This window comes from Passer domesticus, chromosome 14 (assembly GCF_036417665.1).
Source record: "Passer domesticus isolate bPasDom1 chromosome 14, bPasDom1.hap1, whole genome shotgun sequence".
Taxonomy (NCBI): domain Eukaryota; kingdom Metazoa; phylum Chordata; class Aves; order Passeriformes; family Passeridae; genus Passer; species Passer domesticus.
In genome coordinates this window covers 11,568,167-11,596,150 of record NC_087487.1, presented here as the reverse complement: position 1 = coordinate 11,596,150, position 27,984 = coordinate 11,568,167, and the positions used below count along the sequence as shown (strand labels likewise).

Here is a 27,984-nt window from a genome sequence, read left to right as displayed (position 1 = left end):
CACTTCTGTTCTACTATCACGGTGTTATGAAACCTGTCTGTGCCAATCCAGCATTCACCAATTTAATACACAAAAACACAAGTACAAAATACTGATCTCATCCATTCTTCCCAGCTGCCTCTCCACTACCTCTTCTCAAGATTCTCACCATGCAAGTAGGAGTTATGTAGAGCTGCCAGAGGTTTCCTTGCCATCCAGCCCTTGAACATTCCTGCTGCTGCTTCTGGCTTTCTCCAGGCAACTTGAGAGCCAGTTTTCTAGAGTCTACAGATTTTATTGGTGAAAGCAACATATGCCATCAGCTAGAAAGAGGCTGGGAACGTGGCACTACCTCATCAGTCAGTACTGCTGCTTAGGATAATCATTCAACATGTTATTCATGTTTAACACATCAGTTCATTGAGCTGGCACTCTCATCCCACTTACAAAGGTAAATGAAGGCTAGAAGGGGCCTGTGAAACTTGAGCTAATGAAAACGATGCAGCTGGCTGCAAACTGTAATTCTGGCTCTGAGGTGCAAGATCTTGGCACCATCTGCTCCTTCCAGAACTAATATTAATGAAGAACTCATCACACCCCTGCTGAGCCAGGGAAGGCTAGCACACAGATCCCCATGGATGCACACAGCTTCCAGCCATATTTTAGCACTGCTGACGTGCAGTCCTGCCAGCTTTCAGTGATATGGAAATCTGAGCCATAGCATCTGTGTGAGTTCAGGCTGGAAGGCCTGGGCTGCAGCCCCTCTAACCAGGACATCCTGGGCAGGAGCAGGTCCAGGTGCCCTGGGCAGAGCAGGCTCAGCCAGATGGGTCTCCAGGCCATGTAGAGAGGCACACAGACCATGCAAGGTACTGCATCTCAAGGATTTTCAGATGCTTAAAACCTTCAAAAATCACCCAAGTCTTCAAATTCTAGACTAAATTTTCAGGTGAAAAAAGAAGGTCCAGGCAGCTCAGGTGGATGGTAGTCCTTTGTGGACTATAAAGCAATAAATCCATTTTAAACCAGGTTTCACACCCAAAAAACCCCAAATGTGTATGATCCTTTTTCTGCCCCTCTTGGTTCTATCCAAATTATGTCTTGTGGCCTCATTAGCCTCCACATATCCATCAGCCCCCCCTTTTTTTTAAGAAATACAAAACCCAGAAAGACTCAAGGGTCTCCTGGGCGCAAAAAAATCCCTCTGTGCCTCCAAACACCCAGTTACACTGCACTAGCATTAACACATGGACAGGCAACATGGCTTGTAGCAACATCCAAAAATATAAAGGAAAACAAATCCCACAATCCAGGGTTTCCCACCAATGCTTTTTCCCAGTTAAAAATTTTCCGGTGTGTATTGTATTCTGCATGCCACTGAAACAAACAGCATTTTACTATTTTACTCAAAAAAATGTTTGCATGCTTGGTGTATTTTGAAACTCTGTGCAACCAGACTGCCCAGCTATTTGCTTAGTTGCATAAGAGATCTCATGCTGCTAAACCCTCCAGAGTTATCTTACCCCCACCCTACTGCTCAGAAGAGACTTCCAAAATAAAATAAATCATTGATCCAGTGTCAGGAAAACTGCCTTCCCAGTGTTATCCAGCCCCAGAGTATTCTCTGTAGGACTGTTTCCTACAGATAGTAGGGATAACCCTGAGGCATTTTATGGATCCATGCACTTTAAATTTTACACACAGCCTTTGGCACTGACATCCCTCTTATCGAAGATATAGGATCCCATGCCCATTGGCATTCCCAACGGACTGACAGTAACAAAATTGTGTGGAAAAAGATTAGATTCTCATACTGCAGAAATTTTAAGATATGTGCAGTTGATGCTTAAATTGCCCAATTTAAAAATACATACTTTGCACAAGAAAACTACCCAGTAAGAACATTAAGGTTGCAAAGCGAAGTACTCACAATTTCAGAGATGTTAGAATTAGGATTTCTTGGCACATAGTTTATCCACTTTCTGCATATCCCTTCAATAAGGTATAACCCCTGGAGGACTGACTTCAGCTCAGTCCAGAGAGTGGCTGAAATTGGTTCTGGTTTTAGCTGCTAAATACACCAAAGCTGTCCCTATGCAACATGTGCAAATTATAAGTTAAGGAAATGCCTACAACTTAACCAAATGTTCATAGACTGGAAATGGCAAGAAAAATATCCCTGAGTCAAGAGCCAGACAATCCTTTCCCACAAAATTTCAGATCCCTGCTTCAAAGCACTGAGATATTTTACCTTTTCAAAGTTCACCCCATTGTTTTTTGCCAGTGTATTGTTCTCTACATCAATTCTCAGGCATCGGTTTGGATTAAATCTTCCTAAAGAGTTTAGGGAGTTACTTAGCACAGCAAATTCCCTTCGAATTTTGTTCAAAAGGGTTCAAGTCTAGGAAAGCAAATGCCAATCAAACCAGGGGCTTGTTACACAATCTTCACAGTAAGAGACACCAGCAGCTCCGCCTGTAATATTTTTGCCACTTACAATTAATAGTCTGGAAAAAGACATCTTGAGAAAGTAAAATAAGTGGCACAAAGAGGAGGAGGGTTTCCAAGCAACTGCTTCATATTCATTTTAAGCCCATGCTGCAGGAGTGTTAGCAGCAACTTAAGGGGCTAGTCTCATCCCCAGCCTGCAGGAGAGTGAGGAAACTAGGTTAGAAACAGTCATTTCTTGCATATAACCTCAGATTAACATACAACAGGAGGGATCAAAAGGAACAGGATTTTAAATTATTGTGCCCACAGTTAATTTCTAGATGCAATACACCCCGCAGTCAGCAAATGTATTTGTATGGCCAAGTTACATTCCCACTGGTTTTTTGCAAATCCTCTGCTCCCCAGATCTTAAAATAATAGGGAATAGAATTATAAAGAAAAAGCAAGCATAAGCGTTGCCTTTTCTTAGCAAGCACCTCCTGAAGAGCTCCTTCCCAGCCCTGCTCCCACTGGTGCTGGCTCAGCGTGCCAGCCTCACGCTGCCCAAGCTGCCCTCGCTCAGTCACCACTTATTGTTCCCTGACCTTTTTGCTAAACTGCACCTTGGAATTACCACAAGCCCAGACCCATATTTCAAAATCAGGCACCTAAAGAAGCCCTCTGATTTTTCAGGAGCTGCTGTGCATTGTCAGCAAAACAGGAGGACTTGCAGGCACCCTGAATGCCCTGGAAATCAGGACACTTTAGGCTGTGCTCCTGCTCTCAGCTTTTTCAGTTTTTCCTCCACCCAGTGGCCACTAACAGAAACAAATCACCTAATAAAATACACTGTACTACCACTCTATTCACTGAAATACTCTATTAGCATGGCAGTAGTCTATTGTTCTCTGGACTGCTACTTACAGAACATCACTGTGTTCCTCTGTTATGGCATCAAGTAGAGGATTACACTGTGGAAAACATTAGTATGACATGTAGGTGACAGAAAGAGAGAAGACCACACAGTTTGTAGGGATGGACACAGGACCAGATGAAAACATTACATCCCCACAAGGTCTAGTAATATAGATATAGTCCAAAACAGTAGTTGCTGCCACTGACAGAAGTGGGGAAAAAAAAGTCAAAATGGATTCAAAACTATTGCCATGATCTAAGGCACAGAAATCTGCATTCATTCATATAAATCAAGCAGCTGATGAAATCTCCTGACCAGTTTCCTGCTGGTACTGCAAAAACACAGATTTCTTGACAGCTGTCTGCCCCACCTGAGCAGATGTGATGAGCTGCAGATCTGGGCTCCAGAACAGAGCTCCTGCAGGACACACAGTGGGGAGGAGCCCTCTTTGGTCTGGCTACAGACTGCCATCAAACCCTTTGGTAATTATAGTCTAATTTTGGATTTTAATATTCAGCCAGAGAATTGAAAAATGCTGTGATTCTGTAGATGATGAGAGCAGGTTACCTGAGCCAGCTGGCAAAAATGCGAAGTTGCATTTATGTTTCATTACTAATAGCTACTGAATTGACTCTGTAATTGAACCTTTAAGGATATTTGCAAGACACATTCCATACAGTATACTAAAAAGCAGTTTTGCTAGCCATTAGCAGGGCTGCACAGAAATGCAAACACATAAATGCAGATTTACCTGTGTGTTTACAAACATTGACACCCCTACACTTACATGCTGGATAAACATCTCCAGGAGGATTCAGGACTAGAGAAGGAGCTACCAGCTTACATAATTTACAGCTTAAGACAAAAAATACCAGGCAGACAAGTACAAAAGTACAGTGTACTACCACGTACTGATGGAAAAATACAAATTTAATTATTTTAAAATTGATTCAAGGTTTGTTCTGCACCTGTTTGACCATGTCACCAGCGCAGGGCCACTGATGCTGGTGAGCTGCTCCCCTTTGCACACCATGTGCTTGCTCTTCAGAGTCAGACACTTATTCCACTTTTTGACCAAAGAGGATGTGTCAGCTGGGCACTCGAGCACACCACACAAGTGCCCACTTTGCTCAGCACCACGAGGCAGCCCATTTCCACAGCTTGCAGCACTGCTCACTGCTGCCAGGACCTTTCAGGGCTCCATTTGCTCAAGGCTCTCTTGTTGGAAACCCCACTGCTACAGAGCATGAAGAGCAAATAAGGGCTGGAAATACAATACCACAGATTAAACCTCTCTCTGTTTGAAAGAATGATTGAGACTTGCCAGAGTATTTGCCCAGCTCTGCCCATAAAGATTTAACCTTGTTTGCTATTTCTCCCTCACCTTGAGCCTGTAGTTTATGGCAAGCAGGGATGGTTGAAGGGTGGGGGTAGCCCAGTATCCCCACGGTCCTCAGAGTGCTTTAAGGCAACATCATAAAAGGGATCAGGGACAGAGCTCTTAGCCATGACCCCTCTCTGCAAACAAAGCAGGAATTACTGAGCAATAGTGTCATTCACAGTATTTTCCCCTTGAAAGTACCTCTGCAAGAGCCACCACGCTTGGGCAGCAGCAGGCAGCTGTGTCCTCCAAGCAAGGCAGCAGGGCCAGGGGCTCACAGGCTCCATGGCTGACCTGGCACTCCCCCCTGCCCCGCGGGGCTGCAGGCTTGCCACAAAGCTCCATGAATTATGTTGATTGAGCAATTTTCAGTATTTCTCTGTTGACAGCAGCAGTGGTGCTCTGTCTGCCAGCTCTCGGCTAGACAAAGCAGATTTAGTGTCCCCCATCTGGTAGTTGAACCCTGTGTGCAATCTGCATGCAGCCACAGCCAGCACTCAAACTGGGACCTCGTGGGGTCCTGGCAGGGCTGGCACCAGGTGGGCCAGCACAAGGGGTGCTGTGGCAAACCCATCTCTCTGGGAAGCAACTCTGCACCTGTGAGGAGCAGCAGTGGTGACAGAAATATAGCCCTAAAATGTAGCTAGCCAGCACTGCAGAAAAGGAGTTTTAACAGCTCTGCAGATTAGAAAAACCACAGATCTGGCAGTGCTTCTGGGACTTGTTTACACTTAATAGTAAATGCTGGTTACTAGTAATATCTTGTTTAAAATACAAGGCTATTTAAGAGGCAGCTATTGATAGTTTACTGTGCTAAGATGAAGGCATTATTCCCAGAATTTTGCATTTAAATAAGCCATCATGCCCTATAAAAATCCCAGCTATTGCCTCTAGGCTGTTGCTTTGAATCTGGCTCAAATCAGTAATGACCAAAAGCAGTCAGTGTGTGAACTGACTGCTTTTAACATGACTGACTGCTGCTCAGTGACATGAACACCCTGAGCTCACAGGTACAGCCTCTCTGGGGCTTGAACACCTTGCCACAGGGCTGACATCCATCTCTGTGGCTGTCCTCAGAGGAGTTGTGTCACTCCACCACCCCAGCACACACACCTGATGTCACCCTCACCCTATATGCCTGAGTCTGAAATTACCTGAAACTAGTTTCTTCAAACAGGTCCCACTTCTCCCCTCAAGGGTCAGTTTGTTCTGTTCATCCTCCTCTGCTGTACTTCATGCATGGCATGTCCCAGCTGGGCACTGCTGGGACACCATGCTGGGACATGGGATGCACACCAGCACCAACCACTGTCACCTGCCCATGCCCTGCCAGCAGGGTCTCTCCAGGACCCATCTTCACTCATTCCCTACACTAGATATTATCCTGACATGGAAGTAAATTAACCTTAATTTGGACCCCTTCTCCAACAAAACCATTGCAAAATATTGAAGTACCTAAAGCACACCTCAGAAAGCTGCCTCTCTGTTCCCACATTGGCCAGGCAAATTCACTGCAGCAGGGCTCCTCCCCAGTCATCCAAAGGCAGCCTGAACACCCATGGGTGTTTCTGCCCCTGCATTGCACCTCTGGGCTCCTGAGGCTCAGTGCATGCTGCAGCTTTCCCTGTTTATATTCCTGGGGCAGTGAGATGCACAGCTTCCTTGCACAAGGGAGTCCTACCAGCTGCTCATCCTTCATCACTGCTCCATTCAGGCCTTCTCAGAGAGCACATGGAACCTGCAGGTACTCATAAAAAGCACCTGGTCTCATTTCACTCCTATTTCAGATTTTCCAATTAATTTCAATTAATTCATTATTTTTTCTTAAATTTGTCACATATTCTACTTGGATACCCTATCAGCTCAACACAGGTATGGTTATAGAGCAATGTGCTGTCCTCCCTGATCAGAGCAGGGGTGAGCACAGCCAAGGCCAGGCAGCCCTGAAGACAAGGCTGAGAGCTGACACACAGCAGCAGCAGCCTCTGGAATCCTCTCACCTGACTGCACAGTGAGATCCTCTTGCATCTTCAGGGGTTCCTTCTGAGTCAATGACAGCCTGAAGTTTAAATGCACCCATAAAAGCAAACCTTTAGCACCTTGGGCCTCCCAGTGACTGGATTGTCACCATCCAGGAGCTCAGTTGTATGTCCAAACACTTCTGTCATCTGCTTAACTCTTCCCCATGTTAAGTTTAAGGGGTGATTCTTACGACATTTGCACACACGTGCATTGAAGAGCACACCACTGAATTTTCTGCCCTTCCAGATGACAGCAGCTCTCCTTTACCTACAAGAAGGCCTGTTTCAGAGGCCAAGGTCTGCACGAGCTGGAAAGGGGCCCCTGCTGCCAGGCAGCTGGGCTGTGCTGTGGCTGTGCCAGCATGCTGGGACCAGGCTGTCATTAGTGCAGCCAGAGCACCAGGCACTGCAAATCCATCATACCTCTTAATTCTCTGTGAGGGACCAGCAGCTCAGCCTGCACTGGAGCAAGCCCACCAGACAGGCAGGCAGAGAAGGAGGCAGCACTAGATCTTCCACCTCGCCTTATCCCTAATTAGCTGGGGGATGATGGCTGCTCTGTCTCTGCTGGTGCTCTTCAGGATTTAAATAGATGCTGTCTGCCTGCCATGCCTGCATGGTTTTAGGCCAGCAATAATTGCAGGTATGAAAAATATCCCAAGGAAAATCTGTGTGAGATTCATAATAATAGCAAAAAATTAAAATCAAAATGGCAAGTGTTCCAGTATTGTACAGTAAGCACTTGTTCATTAATGTGAAACAATCAAACATTGAAAATATGCAGGGACACACACACACACTTTGTATGTATAAACATACATTATTTAGATCAGCTGAATTCTCAAGAGCTGCAAACAGTCCATGAATTATTCTGTAATTTATCCTTCCCCCTTCTGAGAATATGCTTCCACCAAAAGATTTTTTTTTTCAATTAAAATTCATTATGTTAGCATCCCAACCAGGCAGCCAAAAGAGCACAGAGAGACCGCCAGGTATGACCCACGGGCTTTGTGTGCCAGTCTGCTCCCAGACATCATTTTCTCCATCAGTCCCTCAAGGCATCAGCAGAAAGCAGGCTCTGAGCCAGCTGAGCATTTCTGTTCACACACAGCTCCCAGGCAGCACCTTTTCAGCAGGCACCTCAAACTCTGCTGCAGACTGGGACCAGCAAGAGCCTCCTGTGCCCACCCCGCTGGCCTGAGCCAAAACCAGGGAGTAACTGGGACTGGCTGCTCCTCACTGCTGTGAGACCTGGGGACATCAAATGGCTTTCACTTCTCTAAATTTGCATGTTAAGCCACCACTCAGAACTGATTTTAAATGTAAAAGTTCCTGCTGCACATAAACAACCAAGTTTCCTCAGCTCTGCCAGTCACACAGTGATGGTTTCCCTCTGTAGCGTGGCTGCCCAGGACTGGATCCTGCACAACACCAGGGGCATAGCTTGGGAAGCAACAAATATCTCTATTTATTCTGGAGGTTGTGGATTTTCTGCTCATTTCACTTTTGGTCTTAACCTAGATCTTCTAGAGGTTTCTCTTAATAATTATTTTTTTTAAAAATAATTAGTTTTTTTCTCTTATCTGTGAGGCATAAAAAAACTTGTAAGGAAACTAAATAAATTATAGAGGAGGGAAAATACTTTGGTATTAAAAAGTTAATTATTTGTCTATCCTAAAAAAAAACTAAACCCAAACCTATGAAAACTCATGCAATTATAGCTGCAAAAGAAGATGAAAGAAGAAATGTCAAGCCAGGTTGGTCCAGGTCCAATATCCTGCTTTTTGCACTAGCACCTGTTGAATCCAAATGCTTAGGAAAAAATTCTTCTAAAAATTAAATGCCTCTGACTCGCTGAGCCTTGTTTCACTTTCCTGTCCTTGAAATCCCCAAGGAGTTGTCTAGGGAAAAAAGGGGGAGGGGGAAGAGCAACAGCAGACTTAGTGTTATTTTTAAATACAACCAAAAAAAAATCTCCAAGTAGAAATCTGGGAATATTCAAAGCTTCCCAGACCTTTGTACAACATTTTAAAACCCAAAGGGAAAAGCAAAACAAAAAGGAGTGGTAGAAGCTAATTTTAAAGTTTCCTTAACAGGTCATCTCTGACATGAAGTCACAGATTTCCTCGACATAATATGGTCTGAAAACACATTATTGATACTGATGGTTTCTTTTCAAACCAGCAGTGCCAAAAATTAAATTAGGGCTATCTCTCTCCAAAACACTTCTGAAGCACCCAGGCCAAAATCTTGCTTTCTTGTAAAAAATTATGAACAAAATAAAAAATCCTGTTCCAAATACAAGGGGTTCTACCTTTTGGAATAAAATACAGCTATTGCTCCTCATCCTGCAGAGACCCTTCCTATCAGCACACATCAAGTGCTACCACAGTCCCCTGCATGGCATTTTTGGCCATCTTGCAAGTACCCCAATGCATTTTGTGTAGTAGAAGCCCCATGAAGATACATAGAAAAAAGCAATTTGAAGGGTTCACCAGAAATATTGTTCTTAACTTCATATTTAAATATTCACTTGAGGATTTGGTTAGAATTTCAGATTCATTTAAAGAAAGAAATTCAGTAATTCACATGGATAAACACAGCTTCACTGAAAGTAGCTTCAAAACCTTGCTGAATGGTTTGCACTATGGCAATCTTATTGCTTTTGCACTCTTACAAACTTACTGCTTGTGTTTGCCCACAAACTGACAAGGGCACTTGGCCCCACTTCCACACTGCAACAAAATCCAAACTGTTCAGACCCCACACAGCTCAACACCTGTCCCTGTCTCCCTTGAAAAGGCAAAGACACCTTTTTGGTGTCCCAGTGCACCTGACACCCATCAGCTGATTTTCCAGCCCTGTACCAGATCATTGCATGGCTGCACCTCCTGTGCACCATGACAAGCATTTCTAAACCAAACCAACTGCTGTATTTGAACATTATGTGGAGGGGTTTGGGGGTTGTTTTTAGCTCGGGCAGTCAAAGTCAGTGAGTGTACAACTTGCATCATCAGGCTGTTGGGTGAGAATTCGAATGAGATAACAGAAAGCAATGCCTTGCATTGTCCAAAACCGTGATCTCCCACAATTTATAGGAGGAACCAGCCAGCCAGCCAGTGAAGGGGGTCTGTATGCAAACCCTCAATTTTCCAGCTCTTCCCTGTATAATTTTTTGTTTCCACATTCCTTAGTTGCTTTCTGAGGAAAGCAGCCTGACAGGCTAAAGGCAGTTCAGGCTCCCAACAAGGACTAGGACCAAAATGTGAATAGAAAACACATCAATCACAAGCACCCCTAGAAATTATTTGTCTATTTATATCTTTACTCTTTACGAGATTAGACATGGAATCATCTTCAAAAGAGAGGTAAGGCAGAATCCTCCCCTCCCAAAAAATAAAGAAAATACTTCAGCTCACAGCCTGAACATCTCCCTTTTATTGTGTTCTGCTGCTCCCTGAGATGGCCAGCAATGCCCAGCTGATCACATCTGATCTGTATAAAACACCATCTTTACCTGACACTGTTTTGTCTGAGGGGAGCTCTCTAAATTAATTCCACAGGCTCAGAGATTTGACAGCTCTTTTTTGATCTTCTCTGCTGCTTCTCCACGCTTTCAGGGATGCTTAAACCCAGTCAGAGCAGTTCAGAATGAATGGCAACACTTCTGATAACACTGTCCCTATTGCTGTGGGCACTGAGCTCCCCTTACACAACAGCCACAGGTAAATCAGGGCACCACACTGCCAAAATTAGGAGCACAGCAAGTTGGTTTGTTTTTTTTTTCCCCCACTTCTTTTCTCTCCAAGTCTAGAAGACATTGTGAGCCTGTGTGCCACCCAGCCAAGTCTCTGCAGGTTTTCTGAAGCAGGAGTGCAGAACTGCAGGGCAAGCACCACGGAGGCGTGAGACAGAGCTGTGGCTGCCAGAGCCACCCAGCACCCACGGCCCCCGTGGGGCACGAGAGGTGACAGCACACAGCCCATGCTGACAGAGCCCTTCCCATGCCAGCTGTTCACAGCACTGATATGGAAAGCATGCATTTAAAAAAAAAAAAACAACAGCAAAACTTTGCCATTCTTGTGTCCACGTGTTTTCTCTCTCTATCCTGAAAAAAACTTTTACATTTTCAAGAAAACATCTCAAATGTCTCATCCATTGAAATGAGCATATAGTCATATTTCAGATATTCACCCAGGTAATCATGGCCACACCACCAAATATTTCTCCATGAATTAGACCCATCTCCTGTGGGAAAGGCATGAAATAGATTTTCCTGATTTTCGTGTTCTCACTTGGTTCAGGATTGGGTTTTGTCTCATTTCAGACCCCCTTGAGGATTCATTAGGTTGTGGGTGGGAAGCACACAGTGCTTAAAAGGAAAGCATTTTCCTGCTAAGGCTAATAGCCAACATTTCTAAACTTGGGCCAGCCAGATCACAGTGGGCGATTACAGAAAATCCATGACATGCTAGAGCAGGAGCTGAAGAAGTTCAGTTTAGCTGAATTTCACACCATGTCAGAGTCCTATTTGCAGCTTAGAAAATGAATTTAATAAAGCTTTTCTGCTGTAACATGGAGTGTCAGCTAGCAGATTCTCTGACACCTGCTGCTCTTTGAGTCTGATACCATATTGCAGCATAATGTGGTCTAAAATTAGACTTCACACAACACACCAGGTTTCAATCTTTCAGAAAATAATTCTGTTCAGCACCTTTCATACCCTAACAGGGCTTTGGGACACATGTCCTTTCTTTTGTGCCCTCTCCTGGATTAGCACCACTTGGGATCTTTTTTAGCAAAGGTTTAAACCATTTGTCAAAAAGAAAAATAAAAACAAACCAAAACTGAAATAGTTTCATTTTCACTTGATTGCAAACTATACCATGAAGAAATATACTTGCCAGCTTATACAGTTGCTTCCTACCTGCACCCCCACAGACCAGAGATAGCATAAAGCTGGAAGGCTTTCAACTTTGGGTGCAGAGAATTATTGTCTGAGAAGGAAAAATATTCCAAGCTGAAATGACAGACGGGTGTTTGAATATCTATTTCAAGACTGAGAAGCAACTACAGGAAGAAGCCAATGACAGCTCCACAGGATAATGCAATTTTTCTGTATAAATTTCTCTCATTACCAAAGAAAAGAATTAACCTGAACTATTTCTTTCTCTAATCAAGATACATTTTTGTATCTTCTTGTATAATTGTATTTAAATGCAATTAAGTGGTAGTTCATTCCTTTTATAGAGAACTGACTGCAATTAATGCTACCGTTTATTCTAAATACTAATTAGATTTTTTTCAAGTGTGCCTAGTCTTTAAATGCTAAGTTGGCTCCAAAACCTAGAGCTCAGCTAAAATCACATAGGAAGCTTCTTTCACAAGAAAAATGTCTGTCTTGTCTTTCCCAGCTACCTGCAAAATCTTGAAGACAATGTGGAGCTTATGTACACAGCATGAATAGCATTTCATTGCCAAGAAATCTAGCACTGATTGGTGTGCTCTAATACAGACATCAGTATTTTTCAAAGAATTTTTAAGAGGCAAAAATAAAAAACCTGAGCATAAGGTGTAGAACTTAAAATGTATGGAATTTACTGCGGCGGAAAAGACACAGCTTTTCACTACCAAGAAATGGCTCCAAGATATCCAATAGAATTGGTGACCTTGCTCTCATCCTGGGAATTACAATCGATCTACTTTTTGTATCAAAATTAAATTGCTTCCCAAGTTAGAATGCAACATCCTGTGTCAGCTTGCAAATGAGCTGGAGTGAGAAAGTAAACAGATCACAAACACTTAGCTTTACAAATATAAATAGCATGCAGATTGAAGCAAATAAGATGTCCAGTGGGGGGGAAAAAAATCTCACTTCCTCCATTTCAACTGAATGTCCAGAATATTGTTTTGTACAGGACACCACCCATAGGAGTAAAACTGAATCTGATTTACTGCCTTGGCCAATTCATAAAACCTTCCTTCAGCAAATGTGTTTGGGAAGTGAACCTTCCTCCGTGGCTGCAGCAGGAGGGAGGGCAGGGAAGAGTTGCACTCAGACCCTGCAGAGCACCTGGAGCAGCCCACGGAGCTCTGGCCTCCCACCTGTGCCCCAGAGCAGTGCCACTGGCTGACAAACAAAGCCAAACCAAAGGTTTCAAATCAAAATATACCTTTCAAACTATCATCTCCTCGCCCCTCTCACTTAAATATATTTTTGTCAGATATTGCTGTTTCCATTCACAACGTGGGTGAAGACTGAAATTTTCTTCAGCAGCAATATGTGCTGTAATGCCTGCAAACTACTAACCCCTTCCTGGAAAATTACATGGGGCTGAGCAGAAGTTGACGAGAAAGGAGAGCATAAAGCATCTATACATCTCATTTTGTTTCAACTAGCTTGACATCTTCTTCAAAATGCAATTTACATACTGAAACAAAGGAACCATCCTAATGGGTACATTACAATAACAGCTCCTCCCATCAATCTCCATTTACACCCATCCATATGGAGAAAAAACTTGATAATCTCAACAGAGAGAAGCTTCTCCAAGCATTCTTGGAGTATTCTCAGGCTATTCAGCCCATGAAATTTACGTCTATGAACATACCCATACCATTTTAGAGAGAATATTCACTAGGACCATCAAAACTTTTCTGTCTCATTTCTATATTGGAGGTGTAGATGCTTATTTACAGCTCAATTAAACTTAAACAAAAAAAAATCCAACAACTTTAAATTGCTGTGACCTGCCTGTCTCAGAGGTATTCTGCAAGTACTGAAAATGCTGGTGCCAAAGCCTTTGAAAAATACCAATAATCCAGAATCTGTGTGTTTGGTAACCTGGGCTGTAGCCAAGCCAGAGTCAGTCCTCCTTCCTACTTTGCATGACCTTTTGTTCCCCGATGTATCTCTCTATAAACCAAGGGTATGACTAACCAGGCATGTAGGTGGCTTGTGAGAATTGTTCATTAATAAAAACTTACATTTGCAAAATAATGAACATTTTCAGTACCCTGTAAATCTTCAGATTCATATAAATGAAGCTATTTTAAACTTTGAAACTCCACACATAAAAATTCTAAGATAAGATGGTCTAAGAAAGGCATATGAAACATCTTGTCATTTGGGACACGTTTAGGGCCTGGAGAGGAAAATCTGCCTTCACTAATTCCTGAGGTTTGGGCAGTAGCTCATTAGTGTTGGTTAATGGCCATCCAAAGCTGATGAGAGACTAACTCATAAATTATTTAGCTTTAATTTTAATGTTATTTCATGAAAACTATCTATTACATTCTGCTTGCTTATGGTGCTAGTTTGCACTTTAGTCTGATTTAATAATTCTGAACACTGTGATTAAGAGAGAAGTAAATTAAGAGGGTAGACCAGGACAGGCACAGTCCTGTCATACAAACCCTTAACTAATCCCAGGCTGAAATCGTGCTCACATACCAAGTATCCCCAGAGCAGTGAGAAAGATCTCACTGTCCTGAGGCACCAAATATCCACTCACCTCTCCCTCTCCCAGGCTGCAGCTCAGGCTGTGCTGGGTGATTCCCTGGGACACAGAATGGTGTGAAGGAGTAGCTGGTGCTGGAGGACACAGCACCAACGCAAAAGGCTGCACAGCATTCCTGCAGAAAGACACAGGAGAGACAGAGTACGAGGGGGTGGTGAGGAGAGGAAATTGTGAAAGCAACTCAGAGGCACTGCCAGTGCAGAATATTTTTATATCCCTCTCAACTTTGAAACAAGTGATATATTGCTTCATGTATGTTCAATGTTCCCAGACCCAGAAGGACCCGAAAGCCAGCCCTGAAAGAGAAAAACCTGCCTGATGCTTAAGGCAGCAGTAGTGAAATCTAGCCCTAAAAATGCAGCAGAATGCCTTCAAAGCAAGCCCACAGCAGTGGCCCCAGGGCAGGCTCCATCCACACAAACTCCTTCAGCTGTGGCGAAGAGGGAACCAGAGGCACTGCCCCAGAGGGACTTGTGGGGTTAAACTGGCCACTTTCCTGTATTTCATAGATCTGGACAAATCATGATGTGCACATGGCCACAGAGAACTCTTTCCAACATAAAAACCAAGAACTCACTTTCCTGAAAGCAATCACATGCAAACCCCAACCCCATTTTAGCCCTGTATGACCCATTGCCTGCTTCAATATTCTGGCTGAATTCACAAGCAATAGGCAAACTCCAGTCTAACTCCCATGCAGACATTTTGGATGAACACTCTTCTGCTACCTCAGTAGCAGATGAGAAGGACTACTGGTAATTCCAGGTGATAAAACCACACAGGTTGGAGAAGCTGGGCACAGAAAATTCCTTTAACTGCAGACTCTTGCTGTACACACAGCCAATAAATGGACCATTAGGGGCTTACAACATCATAAGAAAGCTTTTTAGTTTTCAGTTTTGATGGACATATACTTCTGTACCCATTGTTGATCCAGGACTAACTTAAATGAAATATTTTTTTCAGAAACTGGATGAAGTTTTGGTTATTGAAAGAAACAGAGATTGTGTCACAAAGACTCTGTACCAGTACAACAATGTAGGATAAAGCTGCAATTGGTTTTCTAAAAAATTGCTTTAATGGTTACCATTGCTAACACAGCATGCAACCAGTTCCCATGGCATAAGGACAACTTAAGCCAACAATAACTTTCTTCTCTGCTTAGGAACACACCAGGTCACAGTCAGGTCCATGGTAGAGTGAGAAAGCACTGGCATTATTAAGCACCTCAGAGCAAAACTGAGCCTTTCAGACTCTGCATTCCAAGCCAGAATGAGCTGCTAGTTCCACGGGGCAGCTGAAGGACTGCAGTAAAACTGAGCAAACCCTTGCTGGTTTGCAGTGACGATTCCCATCAGAGGTCCCTGTGGGTTGCCCAGCCTGAGGGATGCTCTAGGAATGCAACACACAGAAGGGCTCTGACCACATGGCCAGGCTCCCTCCAGGAGACAGAACTGTTTGTCCAGCATTAGAACGAGTGGGAAAACCTGAACAAGCCACACACTGCTTTTCCAAGAAAGACTGCTGTCTAACTGTGGCATATGTAGTCTAAGATTTGCCTATTCCATCAAATATGAGCAGAAGCAATGGGAGTTCAAAGCTCCCATCCTCCCAGAGGTATGATGCATGACAGGCAATAGATCTGTGACATACCAAACAGTTTCCTACTGGATCCACAGCAAGTTTTCCCTCACTCACTGTTGCTAGGAAGTTAATCAAGATGTAGTCTAAAAAAAGTTAAATTATTTGTTAGTTCATGGTTATTGGCTAAAATGTGTTTCCAGTAACCTGGCTATTTGCCTGGTCTGTGATTTTTTTTCTGAGATTCAGTCTATCAGGCTGTAATGAAGCCAAGATTCAGAAGAGATGTCCTCCTGTTTTAGCAGAGGAGGAGGAACTCACTTCCCTGCTCCCCCTTGCCGTAACTCCCAATTACCTCGACTTGCAGAAGGTTGATCCAGATGGTGAACACAAGACTGCAGGCAAGCATGCCTCGAATGAATTCTCAGTGTGGAAGGGTGGAATAAGCCATATGTTTTCACAAATTAGGGGTGACTCTCCAACGCCTGAATGATGAAGCAGATCCAAGAGTAAGTTATGCATGAGCCTCCCCGATGAGTGAAGAGAAATGTTTTATTCAGTGCCTCATGCTGTGAGCTATATTTATACCAAATGTATCTTTGTACATTTTAAAATATTATCTATTAGGGGATACTGCAACTGCAACACAGGACTATGTACAGCACCACTTAAAACCCAGCAGCCACGGGAGGCTCTAAGTGGCCTTGACACCATCCAGCTGAGAAGTTACTTGTCCAGGTAACTCAGGCTAAAGACCTTAAAATCCAGTCAGCAAACTGCCTTGAAGAAAGCCTTTTCCCTCTGTGCACAAGCTACAAAGCCTATGAAATCATCTGACCAGACAAATACACAACCAACACCTTGTTGTCTTTGTTATGGTAACTAGCCAATAGCACAACACTTGAGCCTTTTTTTTTTTTAAATCCCGCCTTCTGGATTCCTTGGATTATGTTACCTCTTTTCTTTTGCTGAAAACCTCTTTAAGAGAGAAAATTATACATCAAACTAAAATTAACATTCTTCTAATCTCAGAATCTTTGCAGGGACTTTACAAGCCTCCAGCAGCAGGGAATGCTGCTCAGGCAGAGCAGAAGGGAGGCAGCCCTTTGCTTCCCCTCCTGCCCCTGGGAGCAGATCCCGAGGGAGCACAACTGCACAGGGGGAACCCACCCACCTCCTCGGGGACTGCCCTGCTGCCTCCAGAGGCCACTTGCAGCACAGGGGACATGCAGCCCAGCAGTGCTTTTGCAGCAAGACTGTATTTCAGATGGAAAGAGAATAACAGTAAAAACAAAAGCAAAGATCATTCTGACTGAAAATCCATAGCTTCTCTTAAAGATAATAACAACAATCACATTTGTTGGCCAAGTAACAGAGTCAAAGCCCACAGGCAAGGTCATCAGATGAGATGAATCGCCACAGCACCATTAACTTTACCCTTCCATGCTTGATCTCACCCACTGTGCTCCCAAAATGGCCATGATCTTTCTTCCACTTTTATTGTACAAAAACACCAACCATTTTTAAAAGTACATTTGCTGCACAGCTTACATTTCAGTTATTTTACACCTCACTCTAATTCATCCTCAGCCTAATCTGTATCTAAACACATGCAGCAATGCGGTCTACCAGCATCCCACTTATGAAATTCATGAAGCTAAGAGGCCATAGGAATATTTTTGAAGCCATCTCCTGACCTTTTAATCAGTTGTTACCTTCTGTGACTGAATTTCTCAAAGCTCAGCTGCTCTGAATCCTCGCCCGTCTCATGTAATGAGCAGATGTGGCAAAGTAAGGATTTGAAACATGATGAAAGTTATGATGACAGGTCTTTCTCCGCCAGATTTTTATGTTTTTACAGCCTAACACTGAACTGCAGCACTTTTTTTTTAATTCAGCTTCTGACAAGAACATATAAAAAGCGTATCAAAGGCAACAATAAATTCACTAAAATAGTTCTCTCGATTCAAACAGATCTGCACTTTACAGGACCATGCAGATCATGCTCCATTTGAATTTACTCATAAATATTGACCCCAGCATCTCACGGCGCCCTGCACCTCCTTTCTCCCACCTAAAAATAACCCCATGTGTTGCTTGGTGAGGGAAATCAAGATGATGATAAGGAGCAATGTTTCGGTGACAGAAGAAGGCATCAGCCGAGCCCAGCACCGAGGACAATGATGAGAGGAAAGCAGAGCTGTGCCTCCCCTGGGCACGAGGCAATTCCAGCACGGCGCTGCGCCGAGCCCCTTATTGCTGCTGAAGTGCGAGCGCTCTCCATGATTACCACAAATGTCTCCGCTGGGAGGAGGGAAGTGGGAGGATTTACCAAGCAGCAAATCCTCGATTTCCCTCCCCCCGTTGCCAGTGATTCCTGCTGAAGTGAGCTCTGAGGGCACAGAGGTGCAGCCCCAGCAGCTCCTGCAGGTTTGTCCCAGCAGAGCCAGAGCAGGGCAGGGTGGCCGTGGTGACCACATCAGCATCCACCATCAGCCCGCCAGGCTCACCCTGAGCTTGTGAGGAACTTCAAGTGTCCTACAAGGCCTCTGGCTCAAAGCTGGGTCATCTTTAATGCCTTGAGAGGCTACCTAGAGCAGAGGCTAGACAGAGTAAAGAAATAAAGTAGATATTTATTAAAAAGGCCTTCAAAGGATACACCTTGGGCAGTGCAATAGCCCGGCTGAGGATACACCACGATGGACGGCAGGGCACACATTTTCACACTTTTATAAGTTTTGGTTCATTTACATATTGGGGTTAACTGTCCAATTACAGCTTCAGGTAATGAAGCCCCACCCTCCCAGTTTGCTCCCCACAATTCACTGTTGTTTGTACTTTTTGGGCCTGAAGCTGCTATGAGGACCTTGGTTCTCAGACTGGAAAAGGATTGTTTTGTCTAACTAAGCCGCGAAGAGAACTTGCTAACACTCTTTCAGAGTTATACTAATGCAGTACAGAATCTGAAAAATATGAGAGCTAAAACTTAAGGCACCATCTTTGTATCCTTTCCAATACTTTTAAGCATGACCTTTTTAAACATGACCTTGTGTCCCTTTTGCTTTTAGCTCAGAACAACTTGAAAAACATTTATGAAATTAAAATTCCAAGTTTTTTCTTCCCAAAAAACCATCTAAATGCTTCATCTTGATGTCAACATCTCTAAGTGTTGTTACATACCTAAAACTTTCCTCAAAATATTTTGATGATAATAAGACAGAACTGGTAAAAGTGAAATAAAACACGGTGAGAACATCTCTCTGGATCTGAAAGAAATAAAATAAAAACATTTAAAAATCAGAGTTTCCATCTAGTTGCAAAACTAAGCAATTTTGCTGACACCTGACAGAGCCCTCTAAAACAGGATGATTCCCTACATGAAGGGGGCTGATCACTCTGTGTAGCTGCTGGGGGTACAGCTGTGAGTGACAAAAACTTGCTCAGCCAGTGAGCCAAACCAAAAGTAATCCAGAATGCAATGAAGCTTGGCAGGATGCTGAACTCGAGTCAAGATGTTTCACCACTTTGGCCAGGTTTGAGAGCAGGGCTGTCCCCACACCACAACTGCTGCCCCATGAGAGGTATGACAGATACCCTGAGTGCCTGCTCTGCAAAATACTTCTTCTAAATATATTGTAGACATTTAGACTAACAATAGGACCCACAAATCTTCAAACACGTCACTATCCCTAGGACTACTTCCTCTAGAAGTGAAATGTATCATTAGTGGGATAGAAGGGAAAATGGTCTGCATTGTCTCAGCAATACCTGGTTCATTAAGGGAAAAATCTGCCTACTGCCTGAGCATTTTCCTGGCTAACCCAACATATGGTTCATTATTAGTGTGCATTACGAGAGCCCCCAAGGAGCCCAGCTCTATCAGGGCCTCAGCCTGCTAAGCACTTGTACAAACACAGGAAAGGAGCCCCTCCTCTGAAGAGCTTGCTGTCTAAACAGAGCAGACAGACAAAGGGCCGCGACGCTGCGCGGAGGCTTGCAAAACTCATCTGGCATTCAGAGGGTTCTTTCCTCCAGTTGGTTTTGCTTTTTGATGAAAAGAGGACTTTAGTTTTCAAGAGACAAAGGAAAATGAAAGGAGGGACATAAAAAAGGCTGAGAACAGGGAGGTTAATGAGAAGAAACTGATATGAGTAAATACATACAATTTTTATGTTTCCAAAAGGAAGGGGAGCATCTTTCCACCACATGTGCAGCAGACAAAACAAAGAGTAATGGGCGCATACTGCAGAAAAAACATTGGATATTATAGAAATAAGTTTTATGGACATAATTTTTAAGGATGGGGAAACTCAGGGATAGGCTGCTGGGAAAGCTGGAGTGACACCAGCATTGGATGGCTTCAAAAACACATTGAACCTTCATTAGGCCTGGCTTAGACATAAGTGACTCTGGCTGGAGCTGGAGGCTGAGCTCCTTGCCCTTGGAACTGCTCTCCCATTTTTTGGTTCCAGGAGTGTCACCTCTATCTCAGTTTTGGGTGGGATCACTGCTCTTCCACAATGCCTGGAGGTACAAAATGAGCATGTTTACACTCACTCAGAAATACAGTCAGAAGTGAAACCACCTCTTTCCCCATGTTCTCACTTATTTTTGTAATGATACCTCTCTAGGGTGCTCAGTGAAGAGGGATCACAGACACAACGAAATGTGCCCAGAAGAGGGAAAAACCCACAGTTTTTCCAGCTTCATGTAAAAAGCCAAGCAGTTGCTGAAGTCCAAATCGAATATCCTGGGAAATTCCAAAGATGCCACAAGTTCCCGTCAGATCAGGCAGCCCACAAGCATGGGAGACAGCTCTCCAAAGGGATGGGCAGGCAGAAGGGACACGGGATGTGGGATTTCCTCCCACCAGTGGGAGGAAAGCCTTTGCTAAGCCCTGGAACAGACCTGTGACACGTTAGGCAGGGCTGATGTCCCACACAATCCCCTTCTCGGTGAAGGGACCCTTTCTACCCCTTCACCAAGGACAAAGTGAGCACATGAGATAACCAGAGCTAGAAACACTGAGAGTTCGTGGTGTGGGGGGAGAAAAAAATAAATATTGGTGAGCCTCCAAGTGTCTGTCCTTCCTGGTGAAGCAGCGGTGATATCTAACAGCAAGAGAGAGCCCACCTGTTACCTCCTGTTCTCTGCTTCCACTGCACGAGATAATTTTTCCTTTCCTCCAGGAAGAAGAAGTGGGATGCCTTCTCCCTGATTCACATTCTAGATGATCCAAAAAAACCCTGCCAACTCCCTCTGCTCTCCCTTGTTGAAGGGGACAGACCAAGTGACTCAGACAAAAATGTGAAGCAGTATCCACTTATCCACCACTCCCCACAATCACGAACAAAAGCAAATTTAAGTAAGGTCCTAAAGGGTGTGGAGGATGATGCACTGCTTGCATTTTGGGCTTGCAAAGGATAATGCCATGTTTCTGTACTGCTATTGACTTTCCCACAGGAGAGTCACATCCTTCAGATGTGCTTATCTGAAATACCTTTCTTTTCCTGCAATGGTCTGTTTTGACAGTGTGTTCTCCCCTCCTTTCAAAACCTGTTGAGAAAAACACCATTATCCTGAATGGGGAAAAGGGTCACGTGAAGCCTCTTCTAGACCTTAATGGGAATCTTCCCACAGTCAAGACCAGCCTCCTGCAGAAATAGCAGAAGTTAAGAGCCCTCTGTATCTGCCTTCAGCATCACAGATGCTATTGTTCACAAAGCAGCACTTGGAAGCAGTGAAGTGCTCCAGAAACCCTTATCTTTATGACCTGCCTCCAGCAGAGAAAACCAGCTCATTATTGTTTTCCTAAAATATTATTATATTAAAGAATAACAATAGCGTTTCATTGTTTCTATTGCAAGACCTCTGGTCTCACTCTCAGAAGTTTCTTGTTGGATCAACCACACACCTAGAAAAAGGCAGTCTACATTTTACTGGATATAGGTTAATTTCAGAATTGCAGAGCTCTAGTGATTCTGTCGCTTCTGCAGAGTGAAGGATGCAGCCACAAAGACCATCTTCTCTAACAAACCCAGCTCTCCCCTCTCCATCACCTCCAATCCCCACCAGAGTAATTAGCATCAGCATTTAAGGAGAAATGGGAAAAAACCCCCAAAAACCAAACATACCAAATCAACAGACTAAAGCTTGTAACCTGAAATCCTTATTCTGTACATTTTTCCTTCACTGGTTCATCTGCCTGTAGGGAATTCAGTCAGTTACATTGCTAGCTTAAAAACCCTGAAGCTGTCCTTGAAATGAATGGCTCCATTCATTTAAGTGGGGAGTGTGTTCTGGTTTTATTACCTGATCCCATATTTCTACCACAGAATCACAAGGCAAGTAAAACAACCTGCTCTCAACTGTGGCTGCCTGGTTATGTCCTCCTATTACATTATTTTCTGTTATTTTTCCAGGATTAGTTCAGTGCACTAGGATAGTATGTCCCACCTCTCCATGAAAACACAGATTTTAAATATCTTCTGAATGATTTAGTGCCACTCAGCCCATTGAATTTCTGTCTCACCAATTAAAAAGAAGACCAAAAGAATTAATTTATAAACCAAGAGGAAAAAAAGTCTTCTAAAATAACCATTAGCAAAGCTCACTCAATTCAACATTAGCCTTCTCTTCATCCTCTTTACATCAGATCCAAACTGCTGGCATTTCTTTCAAATAAAAGAGAGCTGTTAAACAGCAACGCAGAAAATGCCCAACAGCATTCACACAGCTGAGTGCTGCCTTCCTCAACATTTCATCATTCTTTTGCAAGGTTTTCAGGAGTGCATCTCCAGGAATGCCCCTTCCCAAAAGCACTCCACGAGGCATTGCCTCTCAGGTGTGTCAGTGCTGCACCCAGCCTCCAGCCCTGCTGCTCAAGCACCCCCTGAGCCCCCAAGCCCAGGGCACCCCAGGGCAGAGCTCACCTGTGCCAGGGCAGGGCTGGGCATGGGCACCCCCAGGGCAGCACCCCTGGGTGCTCCAGTCCCTCCAACACACAGAAATAATCACACTCACAGTGGTGACCTGATAGGCAAATAGATTTTAATCATTACCCAGCTCTGAAACAGATAAATACACCTTTTGGACTAAATCATTATCTAACTGCCTTTTTCTAAAGGGAGCTGGGCAATTATTTTTAAACCCTGCTATGAGGAATAATAGTCTGCTTTACAGGGCTGGCTGGGAATAGGCCATAACACTTGGGGAAAGTCCAGGCTGAAATGCTCTGTAGTTTAATGACATGTTACATAGGGAGAAAAATGCATTTGGAAGGAAATACCATTAAAAGAGGTAAGAAATAAAATGCTGCACTGTGAAATGCTTATAAGAGAGGGAAAAATATTATCTGACTATTCAATTTTCAAAAGATTTCAGAGCTTGTCTGCCTGGACTGTGATGAGTAAACTACAGAAAAATGCCCTGGTTATGGATTGAGTCAAAGGTGACCTTACAGGACCTTTTTTGTTCTCAGAGACAAACTAAGGAAGGTAAAACAGGTGCCATTGTTAAGAAAGGGATATTCAGCCCTAGGATGATTCCTCAAGCTGTAGAAATGCAGTCAGAAAAATCTGCAGCAGTCTTAACATCTATTAATAATACAGAAGCATGTTCTGGCATTAAAATAATGAGGAATGCTAATTCCAGATCCCTTTTGATCCCATCTCTCTCTCTTTTTTTAATGACATATCTATTCTTTTCAGTTTAATGTTTCTGATTATTCAGGAGATAATTATTCATAAATTGTTTCCAGTAAAACCTGTTTAATAACCTATTTTCATTTAGCATCCCCAAGCAACACCAAATTTCTAATCACTTACATCAGTGGTCACCTCTCAAAGATCACTGAGACCCCCCAGAAAAAAAAAAAAAAAAAGAAAAAAAAAAAAAAAACACTTATTGCAAATGTCCTTCCTAGGCTTGAAAGTCAAAACCTGCCTATTCCACACTTGTGGTTCCTACAGAACCCATTTGGTGGCCATAAGCCATAGAATGCTGGCATTTCCCAAGCACTCTGATTAGATACCCATTTCCTTACTATCCTTAAAGGAGAATTTTGCAGCTGAAAAATTAAAATTCTTTTTAAAATCCTAACTGAGTAATTGATGCTTTTTTAAAAGGAGATAACAGATATTTTGCCTGCAAGTAGAAAGGTCACACAGATAGATAACACAGCACTAAGAGATCTTTTCAACAATTTGAAAAGTCTTAATCAGCAATTCATCTATCAAGAGACCCATGAAACAATACAGAGCTGTGATGTATATTCAGTAGCTCCTGTAAAACACAGGCTTGAGATCCCACTGCAGCCAGCACCCTATAAATGAGCAGGAGAAAGAAGCTTCAGCCCCAGAAAGCTCATTTCAGGTTAGGAAGGATGTAGCAGATATCATTTTATCTTGCAAGTCCTTCCAAGCTGCACTATTGCCTGTCTTTACAGCACAGAGGAAAACAGATCCATGGGTGGAGTACAGGCAGTTCCAAAAAAGAGGAAAAATTTAAAAATAAATAAATCTATGATTTTTCAGGTAGAAATTCTGCTGTTTCCTGGTGGTTACTTCCTCAGAAAGCTAAAAGGCATTTCTTCTTTGGCTCAGCAAAGGTCTGCTAATTTCCACCTGGAAATAAGGTGTGTTCCTATCCACCTGGGCAAGGGAGAGCCTGATGGAACTGGTTTACTGGAGGAGACCCTGGAACAGGCCATGCATTAGAGGGAATCTCAAAAGCTTAATGTGGAAGAGACAATAGCAACAGTGGGAATAATCAAAATACATAGATCACTGGTACCTGTCAACCAAAGTCCCAAATTTTCGCCTGGTTCACCAGCCCAAGAGCTGCCAGATACCAAAGATGTGCTCAGCAAGGAGCAGCCCTAAACATAACCCAGCAGCCTCTAACAAAGAGCAGATCAGCTGGCTGTGACCCAGTAGAACAGCCCCTGCCCCATGCGGAGTGGCACAAGCAGGTGACATTTTTGGAGGCAGTGTGAGGACCCTGTGAGGCTGCCAGGGTCACAGACACCATCCCTGAGTGCCAAGGTGACACCATGCAGGGGCTCACTGGGCACAGCCAGGCTCTCTGGACACATCTGCAGTGCCAAGCTGTGTGCAGTGTCAGAGTGAAGCCTCTAAATGAAGATTAGTCATTGCAATTCTTTGTTAGCAGATATTGCAAGTAAAAGTGTGTTTCCAGTTTAGTGAAGCAAGTGCATAATGCTTTTAACTTACCCTCTAAAGTGCTGTCTCCTGTCAAAATCTCCTCCCCAAGCCATGATAGCTCACATCAGAAGCACTGCAGATGCAGACTCACTGCCTCATGGCAAAGGGCTGACATTTCTGGTGAGGACCCACAGCCCTCTGCTGCTGCAACAGCAACATCCTGCCAGAAAAATCACTACAGCCTCTCTTTGAGGGAAAAAATTCCTGGAGATAAGAATAAAGAGCAACTAAAAAGCACATCCTCAGAGGAATACTGCAGCCTGGATAAAGGCAGAAAGAACATGGCAAATTGCTTTTAAACCCAGCTGAACCATACAGCCCTGCAAGGGAGGAAGAAGAAAATGAAAGGAGGTGGAGGTGGAGGAGGAAAGAAGAAGGAAAAATAACCCCACCCCACACCTCTACCCCTCACCCAGCAAGCACTCAGACTTCTAGGGGTCCCTGTACAGGCTCATCCCACAACTGAAGCACATCAAGCCATGGGGCCTCTAGAGATCACCTTCAGCTGCCACAAAGGCCCTTGACACCCAGCTGCAGAGAAATGTAATTAGAGTCAAACCTGAGCACTCTGTGGTATCGACCAAATTCTGAAAAATAGCATAAATAGCTTTTTTTATTCATACCACCAGGCTAAAGTTGCCTGCAAGCTTGCAAGTCGTTTTTAACTAGGTAGTTGAGGCTGCTAGAACAGATGCTGCCTTCTGAGAAGCTATTTGACTGTCTGCTGGCTGGAGAAGCCAAAACACAACGTGACCAACCAACACCTCTTTCCTCCAGCTTTGCTCTCACAGCTCAGGTGACAACAGGAAAAATAGATGCCTTAGTCATGGTGTGGGGATTCAGGTAAGAGTTAGTAAGGTGCAGCAACTGCACCAGCTACCCCAGATGTTATCCCAGCCAGCTCTGAGCCCAATGGTGGCAGCTTCACACAAGGCAAGTTTTCAGCCAGCTGCTGGAGGAGGTTTTACAGCTGCAGTGAACTCACCAAAATATCTAATAAAGCTCATGGATTCGTGTCTGAGGCACAGGCCCACCCCTGGGTCACACTGAAATCACACATCAGGAGCTGGTCTCTGCTATTCACCTCCACAGAAAATTAATGAAGGTCTCTCAATCCATCACAACTCATTAGCAACCCAGGACACTGACAGCTCTATTATTTTATTTTTACCAAAATTGGCAGGGACAGTGTCTCTTTGTTCCAGTGTTTGATGTGTCTGTATCTTTCCTCTCCTTTCCATATGCCAGTTGTTCTTCCAGGATGGATTTTGACTGAGCCCATGTGTCACAGGGAACCAGCATGCTCTGAGCCCAGGCCCACCAACTGCTGAGCACAGTTTGGGCATTTTGTCACTGAAATAAAAGTACTATACTTTATAAACTGATTCTTCCTGGGGCTCAAGCATCAGTCCTGAAGAAGGGCTTGTGTGCCTACAGCTGTGACCATGGGCTTTTCTGTAGGAGCCAGTCCAAGAGAAGATAATCACCTTTTGTGCAAAATATGTCTTTCTGAAATAATACTCACTTAAACTCTGTCAACCACTGGTACAGGGTGCTCAAAAAGGAGCCTTTCGGGGTCAAATTCTCACATCTGGTAACAATCATTATCACCTGCACTACTATTCATCTCATTGGTTTCTGCCTCTAGTATATCACTGCCTGAAGAACTATTTTGGGAGGTAGCATGTTTGTGGCTAACACCTTTCAAGTGTTATTGTAGGTCTACTCCAGAACTGAGTGCTATTTAGCATGAGCAACAATATCAGATTTGGTTCAGATGCTGATATTTGTGATATGTGGCACCATTCCCAGAGATATTAGAGGAGATTCTCTGGAAAATAACATGAGAAATGGATCCTCCATTTTCTTCCTCTTCTGGTTTTTGATCCACTGCAAAGCACTCGTGTGTTAGAAATCACTTGTGGAAACAGGATAATTTGTCCTTTGCCTGACAAAGATATAAGGGTTTGAGACGTAAGAAAAGCTTACAGAACTACAGAAAGATTTTGAATTAAAAAAAATAATTATTTTCTGCTTTTAGCAATAGGACCTGTTCTTTCTGCTGGTTTTTGGGTTTTGTTTTTTTTTTTTGGGTTTTTTTTGGGTTTTTTTTGTGTTCTTCACATGCAGGACACTCCAAAAACCACTGCATACCCATATGCACAAGGGACAACTGGTCTGCCATACCTCAGCCCCTCTGTTCTGAAAAGCTGTCACACTTACCTCTTTTCCAGCCATCCTTCCCACCTCTTTTCCAACCATCCTTCAGGACACTCCACCTGAGCCCAGAAGAGCCAAAATCTGAAAACCAAAGATAATTTCCCTGAGCATTACTGCTGACTACAGAATCCTTAGCATTCTTTACTTGTATTGCTATAGAATATATATTAATGGTGTTATCTGTTATAATTTCAGTAAGGATGGAGTTGTTACAGAAGGCAGCAGTGACTTGGGGACAGCAGAGAGCAGGATGGCATTTGCTAGCTGTGATGTAGAATAATGTGGATTTGCAGGAACGTCCTGATCAGCCTTCCAGGCTCAGGCATTGCCTCTCTCTGTGCAACTGCTGGCAAATTCTCCCTGCACATTAGCATATCAAAGCATCTACCGACAATAAAATTAACAAAACACAAGAATGAAGGAGACACGCTGAAGCTGAATTGAAAAGGCAGCAAATAAGCACACCTGCCAGCACTTCCACTCGGGTGCACTTCCAGCTGAACATAAGCTGCCCTGCAGAAGCAAAATTGGGCCTGATCCTGCCTTGTGGAGCTTTTGCAATTCCACAGGTGACAGAGCAAGTCTGTAAATGAACATCCACCTGCACAAAGATTTATTGCTGTTGCAATTTTTAAGACTGCCTTCCACTCCCAGCCTGAGTGGGATTTGGTCATTCTGCAGAGCTTGGGAGGAAACTGGGAGCAGTTTACAT

General features: G+C 43.6%; 1 protein-coding gene across 7 annotated transcripts in view; it reads right to left on the bottom strand.

The window, feature by feature from the left end:
• Positions 1 to 27,984, bottom strand: part of LOC135280566 (uncharacterized) — a 62,122-nt gene that overhangs the window by 15,823 nt on the left and 18,315 nt on the right. Inside the window, exons 6-9 of one of the 7 annotated variants that reach the window (XM_064388601.1) lie at positions 27,276 to 27,353; positions 19,009 to 19,094; positions 16,184 to 16,313; positions 14,242 to 14,362 (exon numbers count right to left, since the gene is read on the bottom strand). In XM_064388601.1, the coding sequence (XP_064244671.1) occupies positions 14,242 to 14,362; positions 16,184 to 16,313; positions 19,009 to 19,094; positions 27,276 to 27,353 (415 nt within the window). Of the gene's footprint in view, positions 1 to 1,909; positions 2,141 to 2,230; positions 2,465 to 6,706; positions 7,100 to 7,150; positions 7,268 to 14,241; positions 14,363 to 16,183; positions 16,314 to 19,008; positions 19,095 to 19,991; positions 20,086 to 27,275; positions 27,354 to 27,984 lie in introns of those variants that run through there. The other 6 variants (XM_064388602.1, XR_010347455.1, XR_010347454.1 and 3 more) reach the window with 6 other exon arrangements.